The following is a 27945-nucleotide window of genomic DNA, read 5'->3' on the forward strand; positions in this document are numbered from 1 at the left end:
GGCCCGCTCCCGCAGCAGCGGCCGCCGGGAGCGGTAGTTCCGCGCCGTTCCCTCACGGCTTACAAGCCCCGGGGAGGCCGCTCGCCGGCCGGCTGCGCCACGGAGCTCACCCGGGCGGGTAAGCGGCGGCCCCGTCCGCCTTCCGGCTGCTGCGCGGCGGGCTCGCAGCGGCTCGCCCCGCCGGCGGCTCCTCCGCCCCCTTTACGGCGGCCGCGGAGGGCCGCGGCGGCGGCGCGAGCGGGGAAGCGTTCACCGCCCGCCGCCCCGCACCGGCGGCGGCTCTGTGAGGGGGTGAGCGGCCGGCGCCGGTCGCGGCCGGCGGAGGGACGCGGGGCGGGGGGAAGCGCCCTCCGGGAGCGCTGGCCCGCGGCGCACGGGCGGGACGAAACGCCTCCGTGGCGGCGGCGGCGGCGAAGAGGCGGCCGCTGCCGGGCCGTCCCCGCGGGCGGCGTCCCGGGCCCGGGGGCTGCGCTGCTCGGCCAGCCCGTTCCTGTGCCTCCTGTGGGGTCAGGAGCTGGCTCGGGGCTCTCCCGCTTTTTTTCCCCCGTTCCCGGGGGGGGGGGCGGGCGGCTGAGGTAACCGCGCTGCGGCCGAGGGCTCGGTGGCGGGCTCGGGAATAACCGGGGCCGCTTTCGCTTCCCGCGGGGAGGCGGTTCGGGATCCCCCCCCCCCCCGCGCCGCCCTCCGCTTCCCGGGCCGTCTGCTGACAAAGCCCGCAGGAGTCATTGTGAGGATACAAAGAACCTGCCTCCCCCGGCTGTGGACAGCCGGCTTCTCTGCCAACAGCTCTTGCTTGGCTTTAAATCCCGGATGGGTAAAGTCTTCGGTCTTTTGCTACTGGATTTCAAAAAAAAAAAAAAAAAAAGCTGTTTTTCCTTACCTTCCCTTTACAAAGTATTATTTCTAACTGTCTTAATCTGCGTTTAGAGCTGGAAAGGGGTGACTCCCTAAAAATGATCTCTTGGCGTTATTCTCTGTCAGGGACTTCTGTGTGGGTTTTGCTGATGGTCATCGCTGCTAGTTCAGTTTCTTTCCAGGTAGAAAAAAAGCGAAGTGGGTTTTCATTCTTAAATTAATTAAGATAGTCACATTTAGGTTTCATTCATCCCTTTCGCTGCGCTTGCATCGGGAGGTTAGGTTGCTTTTCTGTTGTTAATGAAAACAAACAAATTCTGTTGTTAGGGAGGTTTTTTTCCATCACTATTAACAAACAGCCACCTCGCTGCAATCATCCCCCCTCAGAGAGTGGGTAATGGGGGCTCTGAGAGGACAGGACTTCATTTTTTATTGAGGTGCATCCTGCCGCTCTGGGAAGTAACATCGTCCTGGTCATGTACGTTCTAGATAACTTCTTAAATGAGACAACTTCAGTATAAAACCATTAGCTTTAGATTCAGTAATGGGGGTTGCATTGTGCCCGTTGGGCTTGAATCTGTATTCCCTGTGACCTTCTCCTGATGCTGTTCCATTAATTTCAATGGAACTATTACTGATGCCTTCTTACATTGATGGGAAGAGCCTACGTTTTTCCAGTGGAATAAATGTGCCTGTTTTGTGTTACCATTCTTCTTAGAAGTCCTTTTCACATCTTAAGCATAAGCTAGGGAAGAAATGTAACTGGATGAAAGAAAAATGTGCTGCGATGACCATTGTCTTTTAAAGGAAAATGAGCTTCTTCCTCATTTCAATAATTTTTCCTTCAGGCCCTTTCAGAACTGTAGAGTTTGTTTCATTTCTAATTTTAGCCAGAGGGAGATTTTATAGGTATTGGCTTTTAAGGCAGTCAGTGGCCTCTGCATAAATGACTGTCGCTGATTGATCTTGTGAGGACAGACTGGACCAAACGCACCTCCTGAAGAAGTTCATCTTACCAGCTTTGCCAGCTAGAGTCAGGGATACAGTCAGTCTTTCCTTTTTTTTTTTTTTCCCTAAAGAAGAGAGGGGAAAAAAGGCAGGAAATTAAAACCCAACCTTAAATTGCCTTTCTCTTCCTTCCCCTACAAAACCCCAGCTTAATCACAGTAGGCTAATCGTAGTAGGGTTGTAGCCATTTGTTATTTTTACTAGCAAAAAAATGTCAGTCTTCCCCCATGTTTGTGAGCTTGCATTGCCTCTTGTTCCATCAAAAAGTTATTGACAGACATTTATGAAATAATACAATGGAACAGCGGAAGAACATGCTAGGGATGGCTTGGGCAGTAGACTGCTGTTTTCCTTGCCCTACCTACAGATCCTGGAAACGGTGCATCTGTGTGAGTGCCCTCAGGCTCTGAAGACATTGGAACCCCGACATCTTCACGCTCTCTTCGGTTACACTGTCAATGGTTAGGTTTTACTTAAAATACGCTCCCAGTGGAGAGAAGTGACGTGGTTTAGTCTTCGCCCTGCTTTTGATCCCAATTCAATGGAAAATAACACATGGAACAGTAAATACAGTTCTAGAGTCTCCTTTTAAAGTAAGGAGGTTAGGTGTAACGTCAGTGATGGTGTACGCTCATGGTCCAAGTTTATTAATTAAACGAGATGGTTCACTTTTGTTCATGTCGTCATCTGATGTTACCAGAACTTTGCTAAAAATTTGGTGAAGGTTGCAGGGATGTACCACTATTGATCAACGTTTGATGTCCCACAAGAGCTCCTGTTGAAGCAGGACCTCTTAATTTTTCAGCTATCTGTGCAAGGGTTTGGGCTACCAAATACCATCAAGAAAACCTCCTGTATCAACTATTTTAAAGTGAACCATTGACAGAATACATGCAGTGAAGGAAGCTCTATTAATTACTAGCAAACTTCCTGTTAGAAATGGTGCGAGTGGACTACAAAGGGAGTTTGGTCCCATTTTCTTGGATTTCTTAGAAACAGGGATAAAGGTAGTATATATTCTTTCTGTGTTATTACCAGTTTAGGTTGCTCTTAAGGTGAAGCCCATCTTGCTGTGCAGTTCAGAAAGAGTCAGTAAAAATGCCTTCCTTCTCACCTCCCCTTGGAAAATTTATAAGCGGTTTTTACAAAATTAGTCTGCACTGTAGTGGTTTTTACCGCCATTTTACCACTCATTCTTGTAATACAGCTGGACTACTGTAGACACCACGATCAAATCAGAAGAGAGCCTTTTTTGCACTGCAGGTGATAATTAGAAGAGATGTAAAGTAAACACGGATTTTATGACAGTATTCTAATCATCTTTTGATGTTGCCTCTCTAGCAAACTAATTCTGTACAAAATTATGTCACTGTTACTACACACGTTTTCAGTACTATGCATTTTCTGCCTTGCGCACGTACAGCAACACATCTTGCACTTTCTTTCAATTCCTCCAATGCCTGTAAACTTTGGCTTAGAAAAATTTTTATTAGAAATCTGCAATTAATGCTGTTTTTAAAAAAACAAGATTTGTTTATTGGTGCTCAGAACCCCTGATGGGGGGGGAATGTGCTGCTTCTATTCAGCAGAAAAGAATAGCATCTATTCTATTTAGTGAAATGCATCGTAGCTCTTCATTTCACTGCCAATTAGAATGAGTGTACTCATAAGCCAGCACAGGTTATATGCTCTAGATCAGTTTGTTGTGCAATAGAGAGCTGTTGGAGAACATTATATTTTATTTAGCTTTCTGTAATAATTTTATTGGTGTATATTTGGAATTAAATTATTTTATTACTTATTCATGGAACATGTGATTGCTTCTCAGTCCCTGGTAGTGGAGGATTCTGCGAGTTTATTGCTCTTTCTGGTCATGTTAGGCTTAAGTACCTAAGTGGGCTGGTGGTGATACTATACCCTGTGTTCTCAGTGCCCACAGATATGTTTATATTTTTGTTTTTACAGTAGCAAAATTGAACGTCTTACAAGACAGCGATGGCTTTTTCTCTAGAATTTGAAAATGGAGGCCACAGGGACAGATGAAGTAGAAAAGATAAAATCAAAGTTTATGTCTGCATGGCACAACATGAAATACAGTAAGTGAAACAGTGTATGGTAAGATCTTGTCTCCACTGAAATGAATGGAATGTTTCTTGTTGACATGAATGGGATCATAATTCAGCAACTTAACTAATATTAGTAATAAAAATGCAATGTGGCCCTTAAAACCATTTTTCCTTTGATACCATAAACAGCCCGAGTAAAAAAAAACTGCTTTAGCTTTTCATTTTTCAAACATATTTGCATAATTTCCTTTTAAATTACTTATTTTGAAAACAATAAATACATTATGTAAATGACACTAGATTTGCATGGACTTTTAAACAGGGATAATATGGAATCATCTGCGCAAAGATTTTTTATTTTTGTATGTACTTTTCTGAAAAAATAGCATGGTGTGTGAAATACAAAGTCCACTGAAGAATCTACTTCACACACTTGAGTAATATACTCTTCCACAGTTAAACATCAGTAATTTGTTTATAAGCAACCAAATTTTCAAGTGTGCCCTTTACTTATATGTCCTTAACCTTAATTTTTCTACTTTCCCTCTAGGACTGAGGTTGCTCAGATTTACCACCAGGTTTCTGATAAGTTTTGTTAATTCTCATAACTGAGCCTTGGAGATGTCTGGCAAGATGAAAGGATACTTTTCTTCTACTTTCTTTAAGGCTACCACATGGCTGAAGGGGAATAGTAGTCATTACACCCTATATGTGATAGGAAAAGTGCAAGAAACTCTATGGATTTAGGATATAAAAGACCATAGGGTTTAGACTTAAGTGAAAAAGCTCCTGTCTGGGGACATTGTCAAAACCTAAAAACTGAATTCTGGCCCTTTGAATTTGTACAGCGTATTATACTACCCTTTTTGTGTCCAAAATCTGCAATTTAATTTTGCGATGAAGTATGTTTAATTAATCCTATGGGAAAAGCAATACTCTTCATGCATTTTCCCTGGTCATACATGAAGCTTATTGTATGTTATTATAGGAGTTGGAAACCTCACAGAGTCAAGCTATGCAGTAATGAATTCACAATAAAGACAAAGCAACTTAAGTTCAGCTTTAGCATTTCTGTATCCTAACAGTTTCTGCACAGTAGTACCATTGTATTAACATTCAAACATTCATATATGGGTAACATCGTTACTTTTAAACCAGAACTCTAATCTGTGTTTTGTAGAACTATTAAACTTTTTGTTATTTATGAAAGCAAAACCCAATTTCAGTACATTTTTGCTATATTCCCCTTTCAAGGGTTACCTTTGGCTTAACCAGATGCTATTAGCAATTCCTTTTTGGAATACTTCAGTCACAAATTTGTATTTGTTTTGCGTCTATTTTAGGTTGGGTGTTGAAAACAAAAACTTACTTCAGTAGAAACTCTCCAGTCTTTCTGCTGGGAAAATGTTACCACTTCAAAACTGATGGTATGTACACAGCACTTAACTCATTCCAATCTTATTTGGCAGGAGCACTGTGGATACATTTTTAATCTTCTAGAAAGGCTGTCGTTAACAATTACCAAATTCAAAGTGTAAATATGAAAAGCTTAGAAAATACTCATTTAAATGTCCACCACCACCACTAATTTAACCCATCCTAACTGGCTTTATTGAGATTTTACACTGAAGTCTTGTTCTTTCTGTAAATATTAGTGCTGTAATTTGCACTTTACTTCATTTACTTATCAATTTGAGATTTTCTTTCTAAAAACTGATTGAAATAGTGACAATACCTCTACAAAAAGTCACTACACCAACACCTTCGTTACCATTTTCCAGTATGCAGTTTTCTAAGAATCTCCATTTGACCATTTACATTTAGATGAATTAAGCAGTTGCATTGCAAGTCAATGATTCCATTGGCACAATAATGTTGGCTGCATTGCCTACCCCCCCCCCCCCCCCCCCCAGCTGGCCCATTTCTATCATGTTTGCCTTCCAATTTTTCTTTCTTGTGTTTGAAGGGATTGTTACTTTTCGCAAGTTTGCCCTGTTTTTCTAATAGAATAGTTGTATGGGTTTTACTTTCCTTCTAGTAGCAGAAGTGCCATACCAAGTTATAACTTAAACTGTGTTTTGCCTTACAGAATCTGGTGAACTCTCTACAGATGGGTCCAATTTTGATAAAATCAGTGCAGAGATTTCAGGAAATGTCGAGGAGTTTCGTAAAGATTTTATTTCTAGAATATGGCTGACTTACAGAGAGGAATTTCCTCAGATAAAGGGGTCCGCGTTAACCACAGACTGTGGTTGGGGTTGCACGCTGAGAACTGGTCAAATGCTGCTGGCTCAAGGTCTTATGCTTCATTTTCTTGGTAGAGGTAAGTTACAAGAGAAGATCTCTGTATTTGGCATGATAACCATGGGCATTCTGTGGAGAGTGTGATGGTCTTTATGTAGCCCAAATCTAAAGTGCAAGCTGGTTTTGATTCTGGACTCCTCATTGATATTGGAATTGTTACATTGCATCAGAGCAGTGATCTAGCTGTCCTACTCTTCCATTTCTCAAAAAGGGAATACCAAAGTGTGTCAAAGGAAGATACTGGAAACTCCACAGAAGCTAACTGTGAAGTAAAATACCACAAAAATTTGTGGACCCGTACCTGGGTATTGTTATTATCCATGTAAGTGTCCAATTCTCTTGAAACTTGCTCGTTTCTTGAACTCAAGATGTGGAAATGAGTTCCACAGCCCATAGCTGTGGGCTATGGCAAAAGTGATGTTCTTTTATCAGTTTTAAAGTTGTACATTATTCAATTTCTTCTAGTATTAATATATTGAGTTAATAGAATGATTCTAATCTAACTTCAATACATCATTCTTTGTGTTGAAATTTTCACTATTTCATTTCCCCCCCCCCCCCCGCCATGTACTTACAGAGAAACTTCCTTTTTTTTTCTTAGCATTGTCTCTCTCTAAATATTCTTTCAGTCACAGCTGTTTGAAAGTTGCTTTGGGAGACTTGGAACACTTTCTGTTTGCAAAGCCTAAGCATGCATGTCCTCCCCAAGCTGAGCCATGTCCTGCATAGAGGCATTTTTGGTTCTCATAGTTAACCACCTTTTCTTTCCATCCTCTTCTCAGTCGCTTTCATAATCTACCACATTGCCCCGTTCAAACAATCGGTCATGTCCTCTGTCACCACTGCTTGTTGTCAAAATGAACCAAGACATGGGCCTGAAGCCACCCGGGCATGTTAGTTGGAGAGAATACAGTGTATTGTTTACTCAGCTGTTTGTTGGATCTGAGGGATACTTTAGTAGAAGATAGTTCTGAAAGCCTGTTTTGATAATACTTTGTACTTACTGTGCAAATATGATGTAAGCCGTGAACGTAGTCCCAAACCAGCTGCATCACAAAGTCGTCTTTCTTGGCAGTATCATGACCGAACTGTCAGATTGGCTTACTGAATGTTCCTTTTGCTGTAGATATTTAAGTCATAAAACATTCATTATCCCTTTCAACTGACTGCAAATACCAAAATGTATGAAAATACTTCTGCTGAGAACACAAATCCCTTAAATATAACTTTTGTTATACATACATTTAAAAAAACCCTAAAAATCTGATCAGGAGACTACCTGTGAGTAGGAATGCATAATGGCTCATTCTGAAGTAACCCCAAACAAAAAAGCCCCAGGTTTGTATCTTTAAAATCCATGGTTACAAAGAATTCCTTGCACCGTCCCCCATGCATCCTAATTTGGAAAGTGATTTGGTGATTCCAGAGTGCTAGTGTTTCTGTGGCAATCCAAATGCATAGAAAAATGGAATATGTATGGTCTTTCTGGACTACTTTTCTCATCACCTAGTCTTCTGACAGCTGGTGAATTATCTTTTGAGAAGCTTTTTATGAGGTCTGGGTAGCTTTTGAAACATATTTAAGTGTTTACATGAAGTTTTTCATCGCTGTTTACTCTTTTCCCAGAGATATTTTCATTATAGTTTAATGGTATTGTTTCTGTTACAAAGCAAAACTTGACTGCAGTTACTAGCTGGAACACTTACACTTCCACTGCTATGTGGAATGTTCCAGATATTGCTGAATGATGTTGTAAATGAGTTTTTATTTGAAATATTAAGGTACTGTTAAGTTTTACTTTGAAATGCCTGCGCTTAAGACACTGGCTTAAATTTGAAGCTCACAGTAGAGGAACAGCAAGGCCTGTGATGTTGTTACAGTGAGCTTACGCATACATCTGCCTGGGTCTGCAATGAAAAATTAACATGAGGTTTCACAGAGAGGGTGCCACTTGTGGTAAGAGGTATTGACGTGGGGTGGTTGTCACACTATATATATCTATATCTATATATATATATATATAGATAGATATAGTAAGTGGGTGACATGGATTATGGCCATTACCAGCAATACTCATGACGTTACTGGAGCCCGAAGTTAGATTTTCAGAATTAAAATACAGTTGTCTCTGTGGTTCCTCTTTGCTTCTCAAAGACTTTTACAGGGATGCTTCAGTAGGAATTATGAGGAGGGCTGCAGTTCTTGTTCTCTGTCAGCAAAGGTTCCTCTCGCTGCTGTAATGGCACCTTTCTGAACCTCCAGGAGCTTACCCAAATCTGGCTTACTGAGCAAAAGCACCTCATCTGTAGAGTTTGTTCCTTGGTTGCACGTGGCAGCCTTCCCCTTGCCTTCTGGGATGTTCCTTGTAGACCTTCAGGATATGTTCTGAGCTAACAATGCGTTCACTGTGTTCCAGAGGTTTCCTCACATGCTCTGTGTTGCAAGGAGTTGTTTTAACTTGTGGGAGAGGCTTTCGGTCATCTGACAAGGGAAGCATTACTGTTCTGTAGATGTGCTGAACCACCATTATGCTGTAAGAGGAACGCTGTGTGTAGGATGCATTGTTAGAGAAACCTTTAGCTAGAAATGCAGACTGTAGATACTGTGCTGAATAATATTTAATCAAGTTTGTCTTGTAATCTAGGTAAAGAATTCACAAATGTAGTGAATAAAGAAATCTTGTCTATTTTTCTGCTGATCTGCTTTGACATTTTGCCAGGAAGAGGTGTTTGTTTTTACATGAATAATTCCTCAGGTTTGTCTATTTTTTTTAATAATTGACAAACCAGAATAATTAAAAACAGCTTTTGAAACTTCTAATTTGACAGGGATAAAACTTTTTAGATGGTACTGAATAGCTAACTTTCATATTTTTAATATGTAAGATGGTTCTAACCTGTGCCTTGTAATCAGGTATATCTTGTATATTTAACTGACTGGGATCATGGAGTCTGACCTCTGTCTCAGATAGCATAAATTGCTAACAAATGTACTGTTAGTAGTATTTCATTTCACCTATCATTCAGCAGAAAATAAGAGCAAATCATACTCCACTCAAATTCTTTGTTTACATTTTAAGACTTACATTTGCATCTCAGTATGTAAAGTACATATTATTGGTTTAAGGAGCATGGGGGAGAAAGGGATGTGCTTTGCTAATTATACCAAAAAGTTAATATTAAGCCTAATGCGCATCTTAAAATTTCTTGCTGCAGCCTGGGTCTGGCCAGAGGCATTGGACATTGACAGTTCTGATTCTGAATCATGGACAGCCCATACAGTGAAAAAGCTGACAGCATCATTCGAAGCATCACTTACAGCAGAAAGAGAACCCAAGATCCTGTCAAATCATCATCAGGGAACATTAAAAAGAAACTGTGATGACAATGAAATGAGAAATGAAGTTTATCATAGAAAAATAATTTCTTGGTTTGGCGACTCTCCGCTGGCAGCTTTTGGCTTACATCAGCTAATAGAATATGGAAAGAAGTCTGGAAAAATTGCTGGAGATTGGTATGGGCCTGCAGTTGTTGCACACATTTTAAGGTAAAAATACCTTTATTCTTTGTTGCTACTGTGCCTTACACATTACAGGAGAAGCATTTCAAAGTGTCATGAGATTACTTCAGCTTAATTGAGCATCTAACTGTTCATTATTGGCTTTGTAAAATGTCCATATTAGTAGCAATTCTACAGATTTTCCAGAGGCAAGAAGGGAAATAGCAGTAGGTGCAGGAACTGAACTCTGAGCTTTTCTTCAATCTTATTTCAGGAAATAACTAACATTCTTGTTTTCCTGTACTTTGGGCAGTAGAAGTCCCAAGTATCTCTCCCAAACCTAGGCTTTTAAGTAGAGCTGCATTTAATGAAACGTTCTAAAAACTAACCACTCTTTCAACCTTGGAACATGCATAACATTATAGATTTTTTTTTTTTTTTTTTTTTATACTGTAACCTGGGGGCTGTAATGTACTGATAGTGTAATGAAATGTCAGAGCTAAAATTGATGTTTTCAGCATTTCTTTGCACACATCAAATTCTTGTGAAACTGTAAATGTATGGGACTATTAATATTATAATTATATCACAGTAAAAGTAAAGGGTCTGTGACATTCAGTGTGGTTTAAAAAAAAAGTCGAAAGTCAAATTTCTCCATACTATATGCCTTTATATGCCATTTCTTTGAATACTACCAATTTTTGTTGTTGTTTTGGGTTTTTTTTATAGCCTTATATGCTTATGTTCTTTTACCTATAAACTGAATCACTAATAAGTCATTTAAGCAGCAGAAGCCAAAGTTCATACATTTATCTATATATATATATATATGCGCGAATAGAAGAATTTAATATTTAGTATGAAAGTGTATTAATCTTAAGTGAACCTGTACTGAAATAATCAGGTGTATATGTGCATATGTGCAAATGCATACAGTGATGTGAGAGGTTAGCATTATTTATGTGTTTTCTTCTATTTTTTTGCTGATGATAGAAACTGTCAGAATTCTTTTTGCTTGCTTTAAATTGCAGTAGCCTGTTTACCTAATGGCAACGGGGAGGGCATTTGGTCCAGAATTACATTCAACACAAACCCACCGGTGATTTCCAACACTGCAAAGGCTTCCTTTCCTAGATGTCCTTTCTCTCTTACAGCAGTACTAACAATGTATAGCGCTCTCATAACTTGAGAACGACTGTATTAAACGATTCCTCAAAATATATTGTGAAATAAAGGGATAGTGACCATTTAATGCAAGCGTGTATTGAAGTCAAAGGCTAATCTTCTATTTTGAACAGTGTAATTTCTTTACAAATGTTGTCCTTGATTGACGATCATGCTTCAGACTATCGACATATATTTTCTTTTTAGTTTTTAGGTCCATTACTCTTTTGAGGATAGCCTAATACTGCAATTATCTTTCTGAAAGTTTTGGTGAAACCTTACAGCTTTTTATGTGCTAGCCTTTATTTCCATAGACATGAGGTGCTAATTTGTGGCTAGTTATATGAACTGAGGTCAGCTAAAGAGATCTATCAAGTTGAAAATACTAGTATTTTTGTCAGCAAATTTAGCCTTTATTATCCCAATATATATATATGACAGAAAATTGTTATAAACAGAAAGAAATTAGGTAGTGAATACGAATTTCATTGTATGTTAATGTGTTTCTTTGGGGTTTTTTTAGTGGTTTTCATTGTTTTTTCTAAATATCCAGACATTGTCATCTTTGCTTGGGAAAAACATGTTGCCATATACACTGGATCTTGGTATCCAGTGTTTAAAAACAAACAAACAAAAAACCCCCACCTACCCCCATCTGTATTTATCAGGCATGGAAGGTGTCTTGAATTAAAACAAAACAAAACAAAAACCCCAACAACAAACAATTAAAACCAACCTCTTTCTAAAAATCAAATAATTTATGTTTACTTACTGTTAATCTGTTTAAAATCAGAGATGAGTTAAATAGTTTTGTGTTTGTACTTAGAAAAGCTGTTGAAGAAGCAAGAGACCCTGAGCTACAAGGAGTAACCGTCTATGTTGCTCAGGATTGTACAGGTAAATGTTGTGATTATGTAGATTTTTTGCAAACATTTTAGATGCTTTTTATGCCTTTCAGTAAGCACTTAACAATAGAGTTCTAAAGGAAAAAAAAAACCCAAACAACTCAAAAATGGATCCACAAAATTGAGATTATGTAGACAAAGGGGTTCTTGATACACGCAGATGTTTGTTCTCTTTGAGAATCAGACATCACAACTTGAAAGCTTCGTACATTGCTTGTTTGGTATCTTACAGTGGAAGATAGTGGAATTCCAAATCCAGCAAGATGACTTTTCCTTACAATCTGCCTGTTGTAACTTTTTATTTTGGTTTTAAATCAGTTAATAAGCTGTTGTGTACTCGCTTCAATGTTGTTTTAGCAATAAGCTGGTAAGAACTTCCTATCTTACTAAAAATAACCCCCAAAAAACAACCAAACAACTGAAAAATACTTCAGTTCAGTTAGATTTGTCAGTTACATTTTATTTGTCTTTTGCATCACAGGATGCTCCTTCACCTGTTTTTCTAGTGGAAAAAAACATTGCACCAGTCTTACAGACTAGTAAGAAGCCATTTTTGCTTGGACTTCAAAGATGTGAGGAGGGTAGTGAACCCGAGTCAGTGGTAACCTTTCTTCTGCTCCAACGTGGCATTTGAAATAATCAATAACGGCAGAGGAGCTTAGAGCTCTGGATCTTCAGGAGCAGAAAATGATGACAAGATAAACTAAATGTGCAGTGAAACTTTACACTAATGACTATAGTCTTTCAAATCTAAGCACAATGTATTACTTCAGTAGCCATGTTTAGCTGCCAGAAATTTTAGTTATGTCATAACCGATCTTGGGATAGGACAGACGAGACCGACATCCCTGGGTAATCAATCAAACTGGTTTTAAAGAGACACTGTTTAATCATACACTACAAACCAGTTTCACCTGACTTACAATGACAGTGGAAACTTAAGATTCTACTAATTTTTCACTTCTTTGTTCTGGTGATGATTTTCGCATCTCACTTAGTTTGGAGGGAATAAGCAATAATACTACGTTAATTTTTTTCACTCATTTTCAATGACTGTGTTGCGCTAAGTTTAGACCGGGAACTTCAGTATTTATTAGAATGAATTATTGTCTTTTTTCCTTTAACATGTAGATGTTTCTGTTAGTTGCAAGCTTTCAAGTTTTAAATTAGTCATTTTAGAAGAAGTTTATATCAAGTGAATAAATATTTATTGGCTTTCTCCTAACCTACCCCTTCTGCATTTTCCTGACAATGTATCTTAGTAGCAGCACATTACCTTTCTACAAAATATTGCTGAAAATAAGGAGGTGTAACACTGTTTTTCATCAGAGTCACTCAGGAGTTATATTTCAGGAGGACAGTAAGATTTTGAAGGACTGCAGTTTTAGTTTGTCAAACTAAGTGATGACATGTTGTAGGTGTGTCTTTGTAAAAGCTAGCAGTTGTATTTTAAATATGAATATTTCCGTGTGTCTCCTTTCAGTCTACAGTTCAGATGTTATTGACAGACAGTGTTCTCTTATGGATTCTGGAAAAGCAGACACAAAAGCTGTAATTATATTAGTTCCTGTGAGACTCGGTGGAGAGAGAACAAACATGGACTACTTAGAGTTTGTAAAGGTATGAAATGAGAGTTCAATCATTTTTCAAATAGTAGCACTAGGTGATATGAAAAGCGACTTCATGATGGTAATCTTCTACCTATTAAATGTGTGGTGGTGATTTTACAGTTGAAGGTTGTAAAGTTTGACTTTACAGATTTTAAATTTCCCTATTACAAGATCAGACATAATTGCAGAGCACATGATGTCCCTTGGTAAAGCAGTGATAACTGTCCTACTCCTAAAGTAGCTACCTGAAAAGACATTAATGCAGTGTCTCAAATTACAAATGGTAATTTAGTTACATATGCTATTAGAGTTGTGCTATCTTAAGTATCAGTCAGCATTTTAAAATACAAATATACCAAATTCCTTATTCTGTTTCTTATTTTTCTTAAATGTCAAATGGTTTAAAGTTGTTGCTTGTCTGTTCTTCCCCTTTTCTTTTGTCTTTTTCTTCCCCTTAAGAGAGGGGATAGAATTTTTTGATATCTTTAGTCACTACTACAAGTGTTTTTTCACTATCTGGACATTAGGATGAATGTTTCTAAGGACAGTGATGCAGGAGTAGCAAGCAGTTACCACAAATAAAAACAAACTAGAAAAAAGTGAAACTCAAGGAGAAAGCAGATGGGAGGAAGGTCTATGCTGTCCTCTTTTTTTCAGCAGAGGTTCTGCATATGGTGCTAACACCTGAAGAAGTACTGTAATCCTACCTCTTGAGCACTTCCCTCTTAGGGAAGAGATTGTTCTCTTAGCCCTGCTGCTTTATCATTTTCCATGCTGCTGTTTATCTGTCTTTAAATTCTTGTTTAAATTTTTAAAATACCACAATTCAGTAGCATGTACAAAATCTGAGTCTGCTGCATCATTTTTTTTGTGACTGTGTTGTCTTTGTAAAATTTTAGGAAACATGTTTGGTTTTTAATGGCGTGGGGAGACAGAGTGGTGAAGCCCTTTTATTTAAGAGATGAACTATTAAATTGTTTTTCTTTCCTGATTCCTTTTGTCATTGTTGGTTTTGGAAAAGTTTTAGTTCTTTTCTGATTAATTCTGACACAGTTAAGATAAGCCTGTGGTCTCGGACATGATCTACAGCAACCTTACTCTACTTTCAATGTTAACTGCAAAAAAGCCTTTGAATCAGTCAGGTCCAGGAAAACACACATGGCTTCGTTTGTAAGCTAACAAACAGTCGCTTCTGCAACTTTCATAAGGCTTTCTCAGCGAAAGAAAAGTGACTCCAGTTCTTTAATACTGGCTTTTATTATTGACGGATATCTACGGCTAGTTTTACCCTGCAGAGGTTTTCTCAATTTAGCTCTCAAAAACATTCATGCCAGAGTAAAATATGTTTGCGTGGCACTGGGTTTCATAGCACAGTCATGTTATCTAAGCTTGCCTTGTACAACTGCCTTTACCGGGGTGATTTCTGGTGCTCATTTACCAAGCCTGGTGCTGCCTTTTGCAGCCTTTTATAATGGAGACTGTGATAAGAGGGCTTTCAATTGCATATATTAGTCAATCCAATCTCTATCTTGACTGTTCACAAGAAGCGACTAAATTTCTTGGGGTCTGGATTTAAGTTAAAAATGCAGATTTTAGAATGTAGTAAAAGAGGTAATTTTTACAAAGGATTTTATATTTATGGATGAAAATTGATAAATTTTTTATAATTCACTTTTACAAGAAAATTCCCATAGATTAAACAGTTATTCATTACTCTAAGTAGCTTTGCTCCCTTTCTGTTTCACTGGCAGAGGATGTGTCCTCTTTAGCTGTTTCAGCCTTTGCCTCCCATCTGCCTAAATGTTCTGTAATGCTCAGCCATCGAGGAGCATTTTCTAAAAAAGCTTTCTCACTCATATTTTAAATAAGCAGCACGTTCTCTTAACCCATATAAACCATGCTGAAGTTGACTTTCTTAGTGTCTCAGGTGAGAAGTACAGTAGTTTTTGTTATCTTACATTACTTTATCATTGTCTAAGCAGTGAAAATTTTATCTTGAGAAGCTTTGGTCTTATTAGTACATGAAATATCAATCATTTTGTTGAGAGAAATTTTCCCTACTTAGACAATGATAATGTAATGGTTTTACTTTTAATGGTTGATCTTTTAGAGGAGAGGATATAGATATGACTGCCAGCTAATGGAGATTTCACTTTAGCTCAACTGATAGTCTTCTGGATTGCTGTCCCAGTTTGGGCCAGTGTCCAAGTGTTTGGACCCAACACTTGTGTAGTGCGACAAGAAAGCCACTGTGATTTATGGACATTTAAAGGCTGTTCAGTTTTCAGAGTATTTAATGGTCTTGGGCTTCAATTGCTTTAGAACAGTTGGGCTCAGCTTTCCGAAGTGCTCAATGTTGGCAAAATTCAGCTCCCACCGGAGTTGGTGGGATAACTAATGGACAACTGTGTTAAGCCAAGACTGAATATTCACAAAAATCCTAATGAGCCCTGTTGAGAAACAGAACCTCATGAAAGCGAGAAGAGTAGAAATATGTTGAAGAGAGAGGGAGGAAAGTCCTCCGTGCCTTCTTTCATTCCTTTGCTAGGTACTTCTTTTAATAGAGAAACGATCAAGGGTGATTTCTTTGGTGTCTGTTGTCTGTGACTGCATCAAGAGCTTGTGGGTGATACAAGGAATTTCAGTCAGTTAAACTACTGCAATGTTCTTACCTTGGCAAAATTGCATGTATACAGGTAAATCCTTCTCCCCAGCACTAGAAGGTATGTCCATAAAATCAACATTTTATTATGTAATGATATGTCTGCTAGGTTTGTGTGCTAGCACAGACACGTGGATTACAGAACCCAACTCTTCAACCTGAATAAACAGAAATAAACTGGTAGCACTGGTGTGACTGTAGCCCACAGATGATAACCCAATTCTTGTCCTTAGTGGCTTCTAGCTTAGCTGTGAGTGGAGGAGTATATTTCTTTCTTTACACCTCCAGACTGAAATGATCGCTGTATTTCACCCCACATCCCTCTTTAGATCCCATTAGGCATATTTGCAATGTCTCTTTCTCCAAGTTGCTACATACTAATGGCTCCGATTCCTCTACCCTCACAGTCAACGTCCAGTAAGATTTATGGGGCTTGTCTGCTGTGTGTCTGTCTCTCCTCCCGTGTTTTGGGCTGCTGTTTTTAGAGCTGTATCTTGTAATTACTCTTGCTTCAACTGGCATTTCTCCCTATGATGTAAAAGTTCATACTCTAGACAGACTTCTATATTTGAATGCAAAAAGAAGAGAGCCCCTGGGGCCACAGAATGTAAATGTATATGAACTCTGTACATCTGAATACATTGATACCTTTTGACTAAGCAACCTGTGTTCATCTTGAATGACATTATGTTTTGTCTCCTCCCCGAAAACGATACTGCCAATTCTCTCAATGTATGGGCATCTCATGAAAAGGGAGGAATTTCTCTGGAATATGTGGTGGTATGTTTTCACTTTGGTCAGTTGTAAGCCTCTAAAAATTGAGACAAGCCCCAGAAAGTCATGAAGACAGTCTTTTAAAAAAAAACAAAAAAAACCCAAAAAAAACCCAAAACCTATTTGCCTAGAAACAGTAAAGAGAGCGAAGATTTAAATTCAGTTTAATACTTATTCTGTTTAACGCTGTCCTAATTATTTAATGTTCTTGTTGTAGGGAATTTTAAGCCTTGAGTATTGTGTTGGTATTATTGGTGGCAAACCCAAGCAGTCATATTACTTTGCTGGATTTCAAGGTTAGTGTTTTAATATGTTATGTCTCTTCAATATTTTTCTTTAAGAGTTAGGAAGTTAATATCGAACCAGTGGGAAATAGCATGATTAAAATAGCAAAATGAGTACCTTATTAATTCATCATATCTACCAAAGTCCAGTCATTTGTCATTTACCCCGTGTAGTAATTGGATTCTGTAAAATGTACATTTAATTTCCGTTGTTGCATAAACAAGGCATAATTTATCTGTTTCACCAAACTTCAGGAGCGTTTGCTGTTACTATCTGGCAGTTCTTATTTACGTATTTACTTTTTACTAGTTTAAGTGGTGTTAGTTGGTGCTTAAATGACAAGCAATATATTCTTCCTGTCAGAATGAAGTAGCACAATACATTTTTCATATGCAAACTCCAGAATATAATTGTGTGTTTGTAAAAGTAATTTTATCACCAAAAATTAAATGACAGTCTCATCACTTTATAAAAATTCTGCTTATACAAGCATATTTGATTATGCAAAAGTTAATCTGTCCTGCAAAAACCTATGCTTCAGTCAATGAATATCAGCCTGGCAAGCAGTTACTTGCTGGCTTTTTTTTCAGCTGTTCTGCATAGAAATTGGATTGTAAGCAGTGTAATAATAAGGTGTTTTTTGAATTACTTGTCTTCTGTTTTGTCCTTGTAGATGACAGTTTGATTTACATGGATCCTCATTACTGCCAATCTTTTGTAGATGTCAGCATAAAGGATTTCCCTCTTGAGGTAGTATGGATATAGACCTGGCACTGTTTTCTTCCCATATGAATCAAACACTAATTATTTAGAGATGTTCTAGCTAGCTGCAGCTTTATGGTTTTACAGTTACATGTTATTTATCAAAGTTCTGCCCTTCTTTATAGGCCTATAATCAACAAAAATGACCAGAGGTTAAAAACTCAATATGGGGTTTTATTTTTTACTTCATTAATCTTCATCTGTTTCTTTCTAATGATCAGAAAACCTCAAAAATAGATGATCACTTCATTTAAGTAATTTTCTATCAAAGAAAATAAGCAATATTTGGAGATCTTAAACTGAGTTATTTGGATTTGGTTTTGTTAGGTTGTCTTTTTAGTCAATTTTATTTTATTTTACTTTATTTTAAATTCAAGTTGCAATCATGGAGAGAATTACTGTAGTATTCAATAGTAGGAGGCTGTTGTCAGTTTGGAACCAGAGTTCCTGTAGGTTTACCTGCTGCTTCTTTTTCCAGGAATTCATAATATTTCTATACTGGAGTAAGTGATTATCATTTTAAATGTAACTTTTGATCCTAACAACTCTGCAGGTCACTTTCTTAGCTTTGGAAATTTTTGAGGCTTATCAGTGAGGTTTGTGGTTGACTAGATGAATTTTACTTAAGTCTTCTGAACTGTTTCTTTTAACGAGTTTTATTATTATTAATTTTAATCAAGCTGTTTTTATGGAATAGTAGTTTCCAAGCAACTGACGGGTCTGAAAGTGTAGGTGCTGCATTTTGTTCTTTCTTTCCCCCCTGACCCCTTTCTAGGCCATGACTTTCTGGGTTCATCTAGAAGTAGTGAATGCATCTTTTCAGGCTGTGCCTAGGTCTTAAAAATCATGCTTGGTTTTTTTTAAAATAGTGTTTTCCCTTTTCTTTAACCTCTTGCCAAATAACTTGCATTGAAAATAGATAAAGCTCAAGGAGGTTATTAAAGAACTCAATTTGCAGGTACCATGGGAAAACATTATCAGTTGCACAAGTAAGTGTTCAATAGCCAGAGTACTCACCGTAAAAGTATTCGGTGCCACCCATACAAACTCTCCTTCTTGAGCTTGTGTCCGACGTCCAGCCTCCTCAGAGCAATTCTTCATTCAGTGTAGAAACACTCTCTGGGTGCATCCACTGCTTAGGACAGCATCAACTGCTCTAGAAAAGAGTTGGTTATTAGTAGTGGTTCCCCAGGTCCCTGTGTTCTGTGAAGTCAAGTACTCCTAAACATGGAAACACAGCTTCAGAAACAACGTATTGCATTTAAATAAGGAAGAGGAATACGTATTTATCTGCACCACCTCTAAAATACTAGCTACTTAACATAGAATTCTTAAAGGTTTGCAGTACAGTCCTGTAAACAGTGAGTCATACACGCTCTTAAACTCACACCTGAGGAATTGAGTCGGTGATCTTAAATTGACTGTTTACACTTAGAATGTAAGTCAAATGGTGTGTAATGAAGTTATATATCTTCATGGCTTCTGTTTTGTATAGCAGCTAAGAGTTAACAAACTGAGAACAGTGACGTGAACTGCAATGGTCCTGTCTATTGTTATCGTGAAAAGAAAGATATGTTAACGTATGTTGAAGTTGATCACAATACCTTAATCAAAATACCATCAAATAGTATTTAAGAAAAGTACTTGTTTATATATGTATATATATAAATATATATGTATCTCAAAGGACTTACACAGGGCTCGTGTCAAATCCTAGGGCCAACTTAAAGCAAACGCTACATATTTTTCAGTATTTATGCTTAACAAGATGCTTTAATTAGCGTGACATATCATACAGAAGTATAAGATTCTCTAGAAAATGAGAAGGTTCTGAATTAAAAAAAGGGAACAGAGCAGCAAAATGTATCAGAAAATATCCTAGACAGAAACTTTCATGATTTTTAGAGATGCCTTTAGATTTACCTCGTTGAGATATTTGGAAGAAGAGTTGGTGAGTCCCAGCTCTACCTATTTGTATTGTGGCAGCAGCCAGAGATTATTGCCAAGATCCTTGCCCCTTTATGCTAATAACTGTAGTAAAACACAGTGCCTTCTCTGAAGATTTTACAGTTTAATTGGGTAAGCCAGACAAAAGATGGGAAGAGCACAAAGAAGCAGAGCTGAAGTGACTTCCTTAAGGTCACACCATAGCTCAGTGGCCAAGCTACAAAAAAATACACATCTTTTTGGTTTCTGTTCCCATGACTCATCCTCCAGATTGTGCTGCAGACTGGCATTAATATGAATTTCCAAATAATAATAAGGCTTTAAAATATATTTTGAAGGTACGCGAGCTGCCAGCTTGGCTTGATCGCATCCTAATGCTTTTCTGCAGACGGAAAATATATTGCAATTTAATGCTTAGTGCATTTAATAGTATTATATCTTTGTCCAGAAATGTCAAAAGTAAACAGAAATTGCTTTCTTAGTGTGGATAGTTGCTTGTTAGATTTATCTGTAGGGAGTATTTTCAAAATTGACAAATTGTCCAGAATAAGTTGGAAATCAATCCACTCTGTATTGGCTTCCAGAATCCATTTGTTTGGAGGAGAGGGGGGAAAAAAAAAAAAGCCTACCCACTTCTCTTTGTTGTACAGTGATTTGTGTAGCATTAAGACTACTGCCCTGAACAGCACAGCACAACTGTAGTTACAGTGTTGTTGCTGAAATGTGGTATGTAAGGCAGAGTTTGATTTATATATTTGATGACTCAGGAATCAATATTCAAAATAGAATTTCTGCATATAAAATTTGAACACAATTAGGAGAAAAAAACAGTGACTAAAATCCGTCTTGTAGATATAGTGCTTCTCATCTTTGCTTATATTTTTTAGCAGAGGTTTAATAGAAATACCTCTTGGGTTTGTAATCACAAGTAAAGCACAATATACTTCAATATGTAGAACTACTACACTGACAGATACACTCAGATTAGGTAACTAGTGCTGTCGTCTTCTGTAGATTGACTTTTCTGATTGGCAAAAAGAAAAGATAAAATGGGTTGTTAATATACAGACTGCTTGACGTTAGCTGTCAGGGCTTGCTGTTGCTGTAGTCAAATGAGATTGTAACAGTTGTTAGTTATCCATTACAGAGGAAGTGCAGTGGTGGTGGCAAGAAATCTCCTGCGTTGCTCTGTCCTGGTGTTACTGTTGTGTTAGTAAGCTGTCCTGGTCCTGTGCTGACCAGCGCTGTGCCAGAAGAGCTGTGAGCTGTGCACAGCTTACATGTAAATGTGAAAGGAAATAGCACAGAATTCACTGGAGAATATTGATCCCTGGGGGAAGTTCATGAAAAACAAAATCTGCATTTTAGTACAGAGGTATCCCCGTTGCAGTGTGGTGCAGACGTGGTGTGTTAGTGTTTGTTACTGAGCAGCTGTGGCAGGATTGCTAGTGATTTAATAGAGGTAGGATGACGGGGTAGTCCTGCATGTTCGAAGCAGAATAAAGAGGACTACCTTTGCGAGACAGTGGTAACGAAATAATTTCTGTTATTAGGCAATGAGCTTCACCAAAACTACAGTTCCTGTAGTAAATAAGCACATAATCAGAGTAGATGGCATATATTTACCTTTTCTGTCATAAACTGTGAATGAGGAGTGTGGGGAAGGGTTTTGTCTGTTTGTTTGTTTTTCTTATAGCATGGCTGCTGATAGTTAACAGCAGTGTCAGAGCATCATCTGTCATGAAAAGAGATTTCACGTTAGGAAAAAAACATTTATAAAGCAGGGCATGTTGTTTGGCTTTTTCCTACTTGTGGATTATTGTAATGTGGTTTTGCTTTTGTGGTTTTTGTGGGTTTCTTAACCCATTTCATTTACTAAAGGAAAATGCATGAGGTTGGTTTATTCCATTATGTCTCTTTTATAGAGGCTGGGGGAGGGAAAGGGGCAATGGGCGGTGGTAGTAAAGCAGTAATTGTAAGATAGTGCAAAAGCTGTTACAAATTCAATTTGCAGAAGAGCATTCACCTCCTCTGCCTTGGGAATATTCATAAAGTACTGCTTGGAGCGGCAGACCTTTGACAGATTTCAAACTAACACGGTGATGTGTGCAAGTTTGGTGAATACAGCGTAAACAGCAGGAGGTTTTATACATGTGGAGAAGAGTGGAATTACTTGGGGGGCAAGGGGGGGAGAAACGACTTCAAAAGTGTGTGCTGGGTTTTAATTCAAGTGATACAGGGGATTGTACGTTAAAGCTGTTGGTGGAAAAAAGTAAATGCCTTGGTCTCTACCATTCTCAACCTTAGCTGTGTATTTCATGTTTTTTAATCTCAAAACTTGCAGTCATTCCACTGTCCTTCTCCCAAAAAGATGTCATTCAAAAAAATGGATCCGAGCTGCACGATAGGATTTTACTGTAGAACCGTGCAGGACTTTGAGAAGGCTTCTGAAGAAATAACGAAGGTAGGTGTCGAAGTTACCAGATCGATTCCTCAGCCAGAACGCTGCGTGTGTGCACTGCGTATGGGTAAGGGGAGGGCATCGGCTTCGCCCTTCTAAACAGACGTCCTTCTTTTCTTGGTATTTATTGCTGCTTTTACAGTCACGAGCAATCTCGCTTGTTTCTCCTTTCGTCCGATTTTACCAGTAGGCGAAACCTGGGGAGAGCCAGGCTGGCCTTGGGAGAGAGGGGCCGGCCGGGCTGGCGCAGGCGGGCCCACGAGGTGGCACTCGTGAAATGGGAATAGTGCTGCAGCCAGCCCTGCCGAGCCGCGGGGGCTGCCCCAGCCCGGGGGGGATTTTGGAGAGGCAATCAGTCCCTCGGGAGGGATTTTTTTTTTTTTTTTTTTCCTCTTACGTGGAAGTATTTGATCAAGCCAAAATTGTATATTATTTCTTGTTAGCATAAGCGCTTTTTCTGGTGGCTTTTAAGTGTAGAGCAGTGTGTGTGTGATTTGGTAATGAAATCTGCAGAGCAGGTATCACCCAGCAAATCTGTCTGGTCGTGTCCTTCCACTTGAAAAACACTGGTATAAGTACATTTAGGTCCAAACGTAATTGACTTTTTTTTTCCGTGATTTTTACAGCACGTGGCTGTATGAAATACAGCATTATGAATGCATTGTACTAGCTGTGGTACCAAATAACTGCATTTTGTGATTTTAAAAAATAGACTATGAAAGGATGCAGCAGCAGCAGAAGATGGTCACAATATTAATATTCTAACCACAGTAGCTATCACAACAGCGTAAAGAATTAATGTTTGTACAGCATTTTGAATGTCCTGTTAAGTGGTATCAGTATTATAGCCAAAAAAGCATTTTTAAACTTAATATTGTGTATAATCTTTAGTAGATATTGATTGATGCTGAAGTTGTTTCTCTGATTCTTACACAGAGAGGTAGAAAATAGATTCAAAGAAGTAGAAGTTCCTAAGCAACGAATATATGGAAAGTTTAAATAGTGAAGTTTTATTCTTCCATGTTTTCCTGTTCTACCATGTATGAGAAAGACTGTAATAACATGGTAAAAAAAATCTAATTACAAAATTAGTTGCATTGGAAGTTCTCTTTCTCTTTTTTCCTTCTTTCTCTTAAGTTTGGGATTAAGTACGTTTCTTTTCTGAACGTATGTTGTAAAAATACTCATGGCTGATCTAAGTCCTAGCGCTATCATCCTGGTATTTTAGATAGAAGTTCTTTAATATTAGTGCCATTATTTTATATAAATATATTTCAGGCACAGGAAGTTTGGAAATAGAGGAAAGTTTGGACAGAAATACAATGTGACAAACATTCTATGATCTTTCAATGAATCCTTCGCATCCTTTGTTTTTTCTTGCTCTTCTGTTATTTTTCCCTTTGTTTGCAATTTGAGCGTGATAACTCTCGAACTATAAAGCACAGTATACTCCTCCCAGTGTGCCCTATGTAGGCGAGACTAAAAAATTCGGGTTCTCGCTGCTTTTGTGGGCAATAAGAGGTGGGAGAAAAGATTTAGCTTTTGTAACTTGAGGATAAACCTTATGAGCCATATATTCAGTGATAGAGAAATCAGGGTGTTGAAATCAAAGGCCCAAATGGAGTGGTTGGTGAAACTCCATCCAAATCACATTCAAGTTACTCTTTGTTTCTGTACTTGCTAGTTAGGCAGCTATTGTTAAGTAGTTTAATAATACCTGGAATTAAATAGTTGATAGATTGAGACCTGCAAACAGATCCAGACTTGAGAAGGATGGATTTACCGACTGGCTGTAGTCTTACTTCTCTCTTGCACTTCCAGCACAAATACTGAGCAGGCACAGCAGTTTCTGTCTGGCTTCTCAGCACCATGCGGCAGATCCAGGAGGTCAGCGAGAAGCTCTGGCCTCTTGCACAGCACCTGGGACGGCTCTGCCTTTTCCTGGCCGCAGCCTCTGCTGGTACTTTACATTGTTACTGAACCGGTACCAGGCTCATCTCTCTGCTAATGCAGTGAATTGTTTCCCTATCAAAACTCGTGACAGCAAATAAATAATCCACTTGGGCTACAACTGCATTTGTAGCCCAGGTTCTTAGCAGAAATGGAAAGTTCTCTGAAAAACTGGACCGACTGAACGTTGAACTTGGATGCGGTTCAGCACAAAGAATTAATTGTTGCAGTGACAACAGTGGCAGTCTAACACTGAAACACTAAAAACCACTGATGTTTATCAATAAACGGCTCTGTAGAAATCATCACAGTGGTATCTAAAGAACTTGCAAGTTCTTTAGAGTTTCAAATTATCTGTGATCACTGAGTGAGATGTAGTTTGATAATAATTGCAGTAATCTTAACCAAGTTCCACTCGACTCTTGTTTAGGCTGTCTGTCCAGTTTCTGTTCTGTATTTAGTATTTCACCACCTCCCTTGGTACATAGAGGTGTTACATGTACCTGTAGGGAAGGAAGTTTCAGGGAGAGTTGTCCAACGGCAGTGGAACTGGAGGTGTATTTCTGTCCTGATTTGGAGGGACCATCTTTAAAGGTGCAAGGGTTGTTTGGTCACCATGCATTGCCTGAGATGCAGTATTCAGATGAGTTTTCTGTTGCAAACTTGCAATTAGGAGCTGGCCTAAGTCCACCCGTCTGTGTCACAGAACAGCAAACAGCCTGCATGTGGCTATCAGTTTCTGTTCCTACTAAGCCAGCTTGTATGCAACCCCTAGAGATGAAAGGGTTGGCATCCAGTTATCTAATCTTCTCAGAAAACAAAGCATTTGTATGTCTTACAAACTTTTTTTCTTTCTAATGCTCATTTGTTACTCTACTTTTACTTTTGTTTACTGCTGTGTGTGTGTCTCTCCTGTATCTCCTTGCTCTTTTACTCAGGTTTCACATTACAAAAGCCAAATGCAATTAAAATAGACAAGAATAAAGTGGAAAATTTCAGACCACAGTAAAAATGAAGGATTTTACTGTGAGTGTGATTTTTCTTTTTTTTTTTTTTTTTTAAACACCCCCCTCAGCCCCTGTCTTTTTTTAAATAGCTCTTTCTGTTTAAAGATCTATTTAGGTGTTTTTTTACTATTTTAGATTATTTGCCTTCAAGAAATTATGTTTAGTGATTTTAGTTCCACACAGTGTATACCCCTAGGCTAATGTAGTTCTGCATGTCACTGCATCACTGTGCTGTTTTTTCAAAGCAGGTAAGAAATTTAAAAAAAAAAAAAAAAAAAAAAAAAACAACAAAAAAACCCCCAGTGAACAATTAAGTGTCCGAAACAGCCCAAAAGGCTGTAATGTCTTTCAGTATTTGGCAGACTTTTATCTGCTATTAAAGCTATTTTGCTGATCTGTTTTAGTATTTATCATCCCCCACCACCCGCTTCCCACATGCTCTGTTTTCTTATTTATAAATGTAGATTTTTGGCACCCTAGTTACCACAGCCTGTTTCTGTCATCAATCTGTTTTTAGCCATGTGCTCTTGATTGGCTTATTTACATAGGTGTATGTGTTTAAACTTTCAATAAAAACATTGACTATTATACATGCTGATTCTACAATAAAAATATCTCCCCGAGATACCTAGTTGCCGCAGAATTCATACCTGTGCTTGAGGAGAGCGTTATGGCCATTAACTATTTTGTAGAGTTTTTTTATCTTCCTGCAAGAGCTCCAGCTGCACTGAAACAAACAGCACGTAGAGGTGATCTGTAATGGAACAAGATACAGGGTTAGGCATAAAAAATTAGCAGCTACCTGAAGAAGAAATGGAAGTAAATGTTTGCTTAATGGGAGGAGGGGATGTTTAGATTGTGCAATGCTTCTGTATTAATCTGATGATAATAAAAACAAAAAATGCATTTTTTACTTTGCAATCATCATCAGATAAACATCACTACTTACTGTATTTCTTCATTTCCAATTAATGTTTTATCTGGTGTGTGTTTTACATTGTAGATGCTGAAATCTTCATCTAAGGAGAAATACCCCTTGTTTACTTTTGTAAAGGGTCATTCTAGAGACTATGACTTTGCTTCCAGTCCACTCCATGAAGAAAATGACCTTTTCTCTGAGGATGAAAAGAAAAGGTTAAAAAGATTTAGTACAGAGGAGTTTGTCTTGCTTTAAGGACATTTTACACAAGATTATTGGCAGCTGTCCAGGAGAACACTTGCCTTTTAAAAAAATAAAAAATGTATGTGTCCTCCTCCTCCAAAAAGGCAAGCTTGTGCTGAAATTAGTCTATTTTCATAAGGATAATAATGTTTTATATGTTAATAGTCTTTAAAATGCCATTTATAAACGTACTTCCTAATTATTTTTGTTCACTACTAGTTGGATGAGTTTAACGTCACGTTGTGCTAGCGAAGAGAGAAGGCGTTGTTTAGAGCCAGGTATGCTGAAATGTGCCTATGTCCTGGTCTTGCCCTCTTAAAAAGCTTGGCCAGTCCCTAAAGCCTAACTTGTGACCCTAACGTCGTGTCAGTCCAGGACAAATCCTGAGCAGAGGCTGCCAGATATGTGTGGGGTTTATGTCATGGCCGCATATCCGTAGGTTTTGAGACCGTGTTATTTCTGTTTGTAAGCAGAATTTGAGTTCTTATTCCTGTGGTAAGGGTAGAACTCTCATCTGTCTTGCTACATAAGCCCAAATAATAGTTAATGCTGTAATCGTGACACACATCCTGAGCAGCACAGTGTAAGAAAGGTAAGTTTGATATATCAGTAGTAATTGTCAGTTGCAATACTGATATAATTATATAGGCTGAATTGTGAGTTAAGATACTATTTAGCAGTATGATTTTATAATGGTTTCTCATTAAGCTTGCTTTGGAGCCTTAATATGAGGAGTGAAGATAAAGTATTACCTTTCCCCACAATTTTTAAAGGTTATACTATTAATATTAACTGCAACCAATCAAAGCAGCTAAAGACAATTATTAAAAGAGAGCGGTGTTTGTTTCCTGTTTCAACTAGTATAATGTTGAGGCTTCTCTCCTATTAGTGCAGCTTTTAAATCAAAGCAAATGGGGGAGTGGATGTTAAAAATTCTGGGCTGTGATTTTTTTTTTTTTTTTTTTTTTTGGATATATGTTATTACTGTACAGATGATTACTTGATGGTGTGTGTTCTCAGACTGCAAACAAATGTACATAAATAGTTTTATGTTTTAACAAAGTAAATGCAATATTTAAAATACGTATTAACACTGCTTGGAAAATAAAAAAGGTGTGAAAACATTAAATGCATGTGCCTTTTATATTATTAGATGCTCTAAGAGTGAATATAATGCTGCATCTAAAACAATATTGTAAGGTGTGAATACTCTGTTTATTTGCAATAAAGGCAAATTTTATTGTTGTGTTGTAAACCAAATGTTAACCTATTCTAAGTGCCGTTCAGGCACAGAAGGCACAAATGTTGCCGATCCAAATAATAAGCATCACGTGTATTCATTAAAGCACCTTTTTTCCTTTTATGGGAAAGGAGTGACTAATAGATAGATTTCAGGCAGAACTAGATCAAGTATGTATATGTGTCAGGGCTGGAGTGTGCATTTGCACGTGTTAATTGAGTTAATATTCCAAAAAGCCAAAATGAGATTGTGTTCACTTGTTTTCGGGAAAAAAACCACAACCAC

The 27945-nt window shown here is 38.2% G+C and overlaps 1 protein-coding gene across 4 annotated transcripts; it reads left to right on the forward strand.

The window, feature by feature from the left end:
• Position 1: 1 nt before the first annotated feature.
• Positions 2–27549, forward strand: ATG4C (autophagy related 4C cysteine peptidase). Of its 4 annotated transcripts, XM_041127844.1 has the most exons (12): positions 142–291; positions 2231–2426; positions 3829–3959; positions 5273–5356; positions 6019–6252; positions 9449–9779; positions 11722–11792; positions 13284–13420; positions 17064–17142; positions 17805–17881; positions 22185–22304; positions 26262–27549. In XM_041127844.1, exons 3-12 carry the CDS (start codon positions 3884–3886, stop codon positions 26430–26432), a joined length of 1380 nt encoding a protein of 459 aa, XP_040983778.1. In that variant the 5' UTR covers positions 142–291; positions 2231–2426; positions 3829–3883; the 3' UTR covers positions 26433–27549. The 4 variants fall into 4 exon arrangements, with proteins under 4 accessions (XP_029888414.1, XP_029888415.1, XP_040983778.1 ...); XM_030032554.2 differs by lacking the exons at positions 142–291; positions 2231–2426 and adding an exon at positions 2–118; XM_030032555.2 differs by lacking the exons at positions 142–291; positions 2231–2426 and adding an exon at positions 28–122 and having other exon boundaries at positions 3832–3959.
• The last annotated feature ends 396 nt before the right edge of the window (positions 27550–27945 follow it).

The sequence above is a fragment of the Aquila chrysaetos genome, chromosome 12 (genome assembly GCF_900496995.4).
Source record: "Aquila chrysaetos chrysaetos chromosome 12, bAquChr1.4, whole genome shotgun sequence".
Taxonomy (NCBI): domain Eukaryota; kingdom Metazoa; phylum Chordata; class Aves; order Accipitriformes; family Accipitridae; genus Aquila; species Aquila chrysaetos.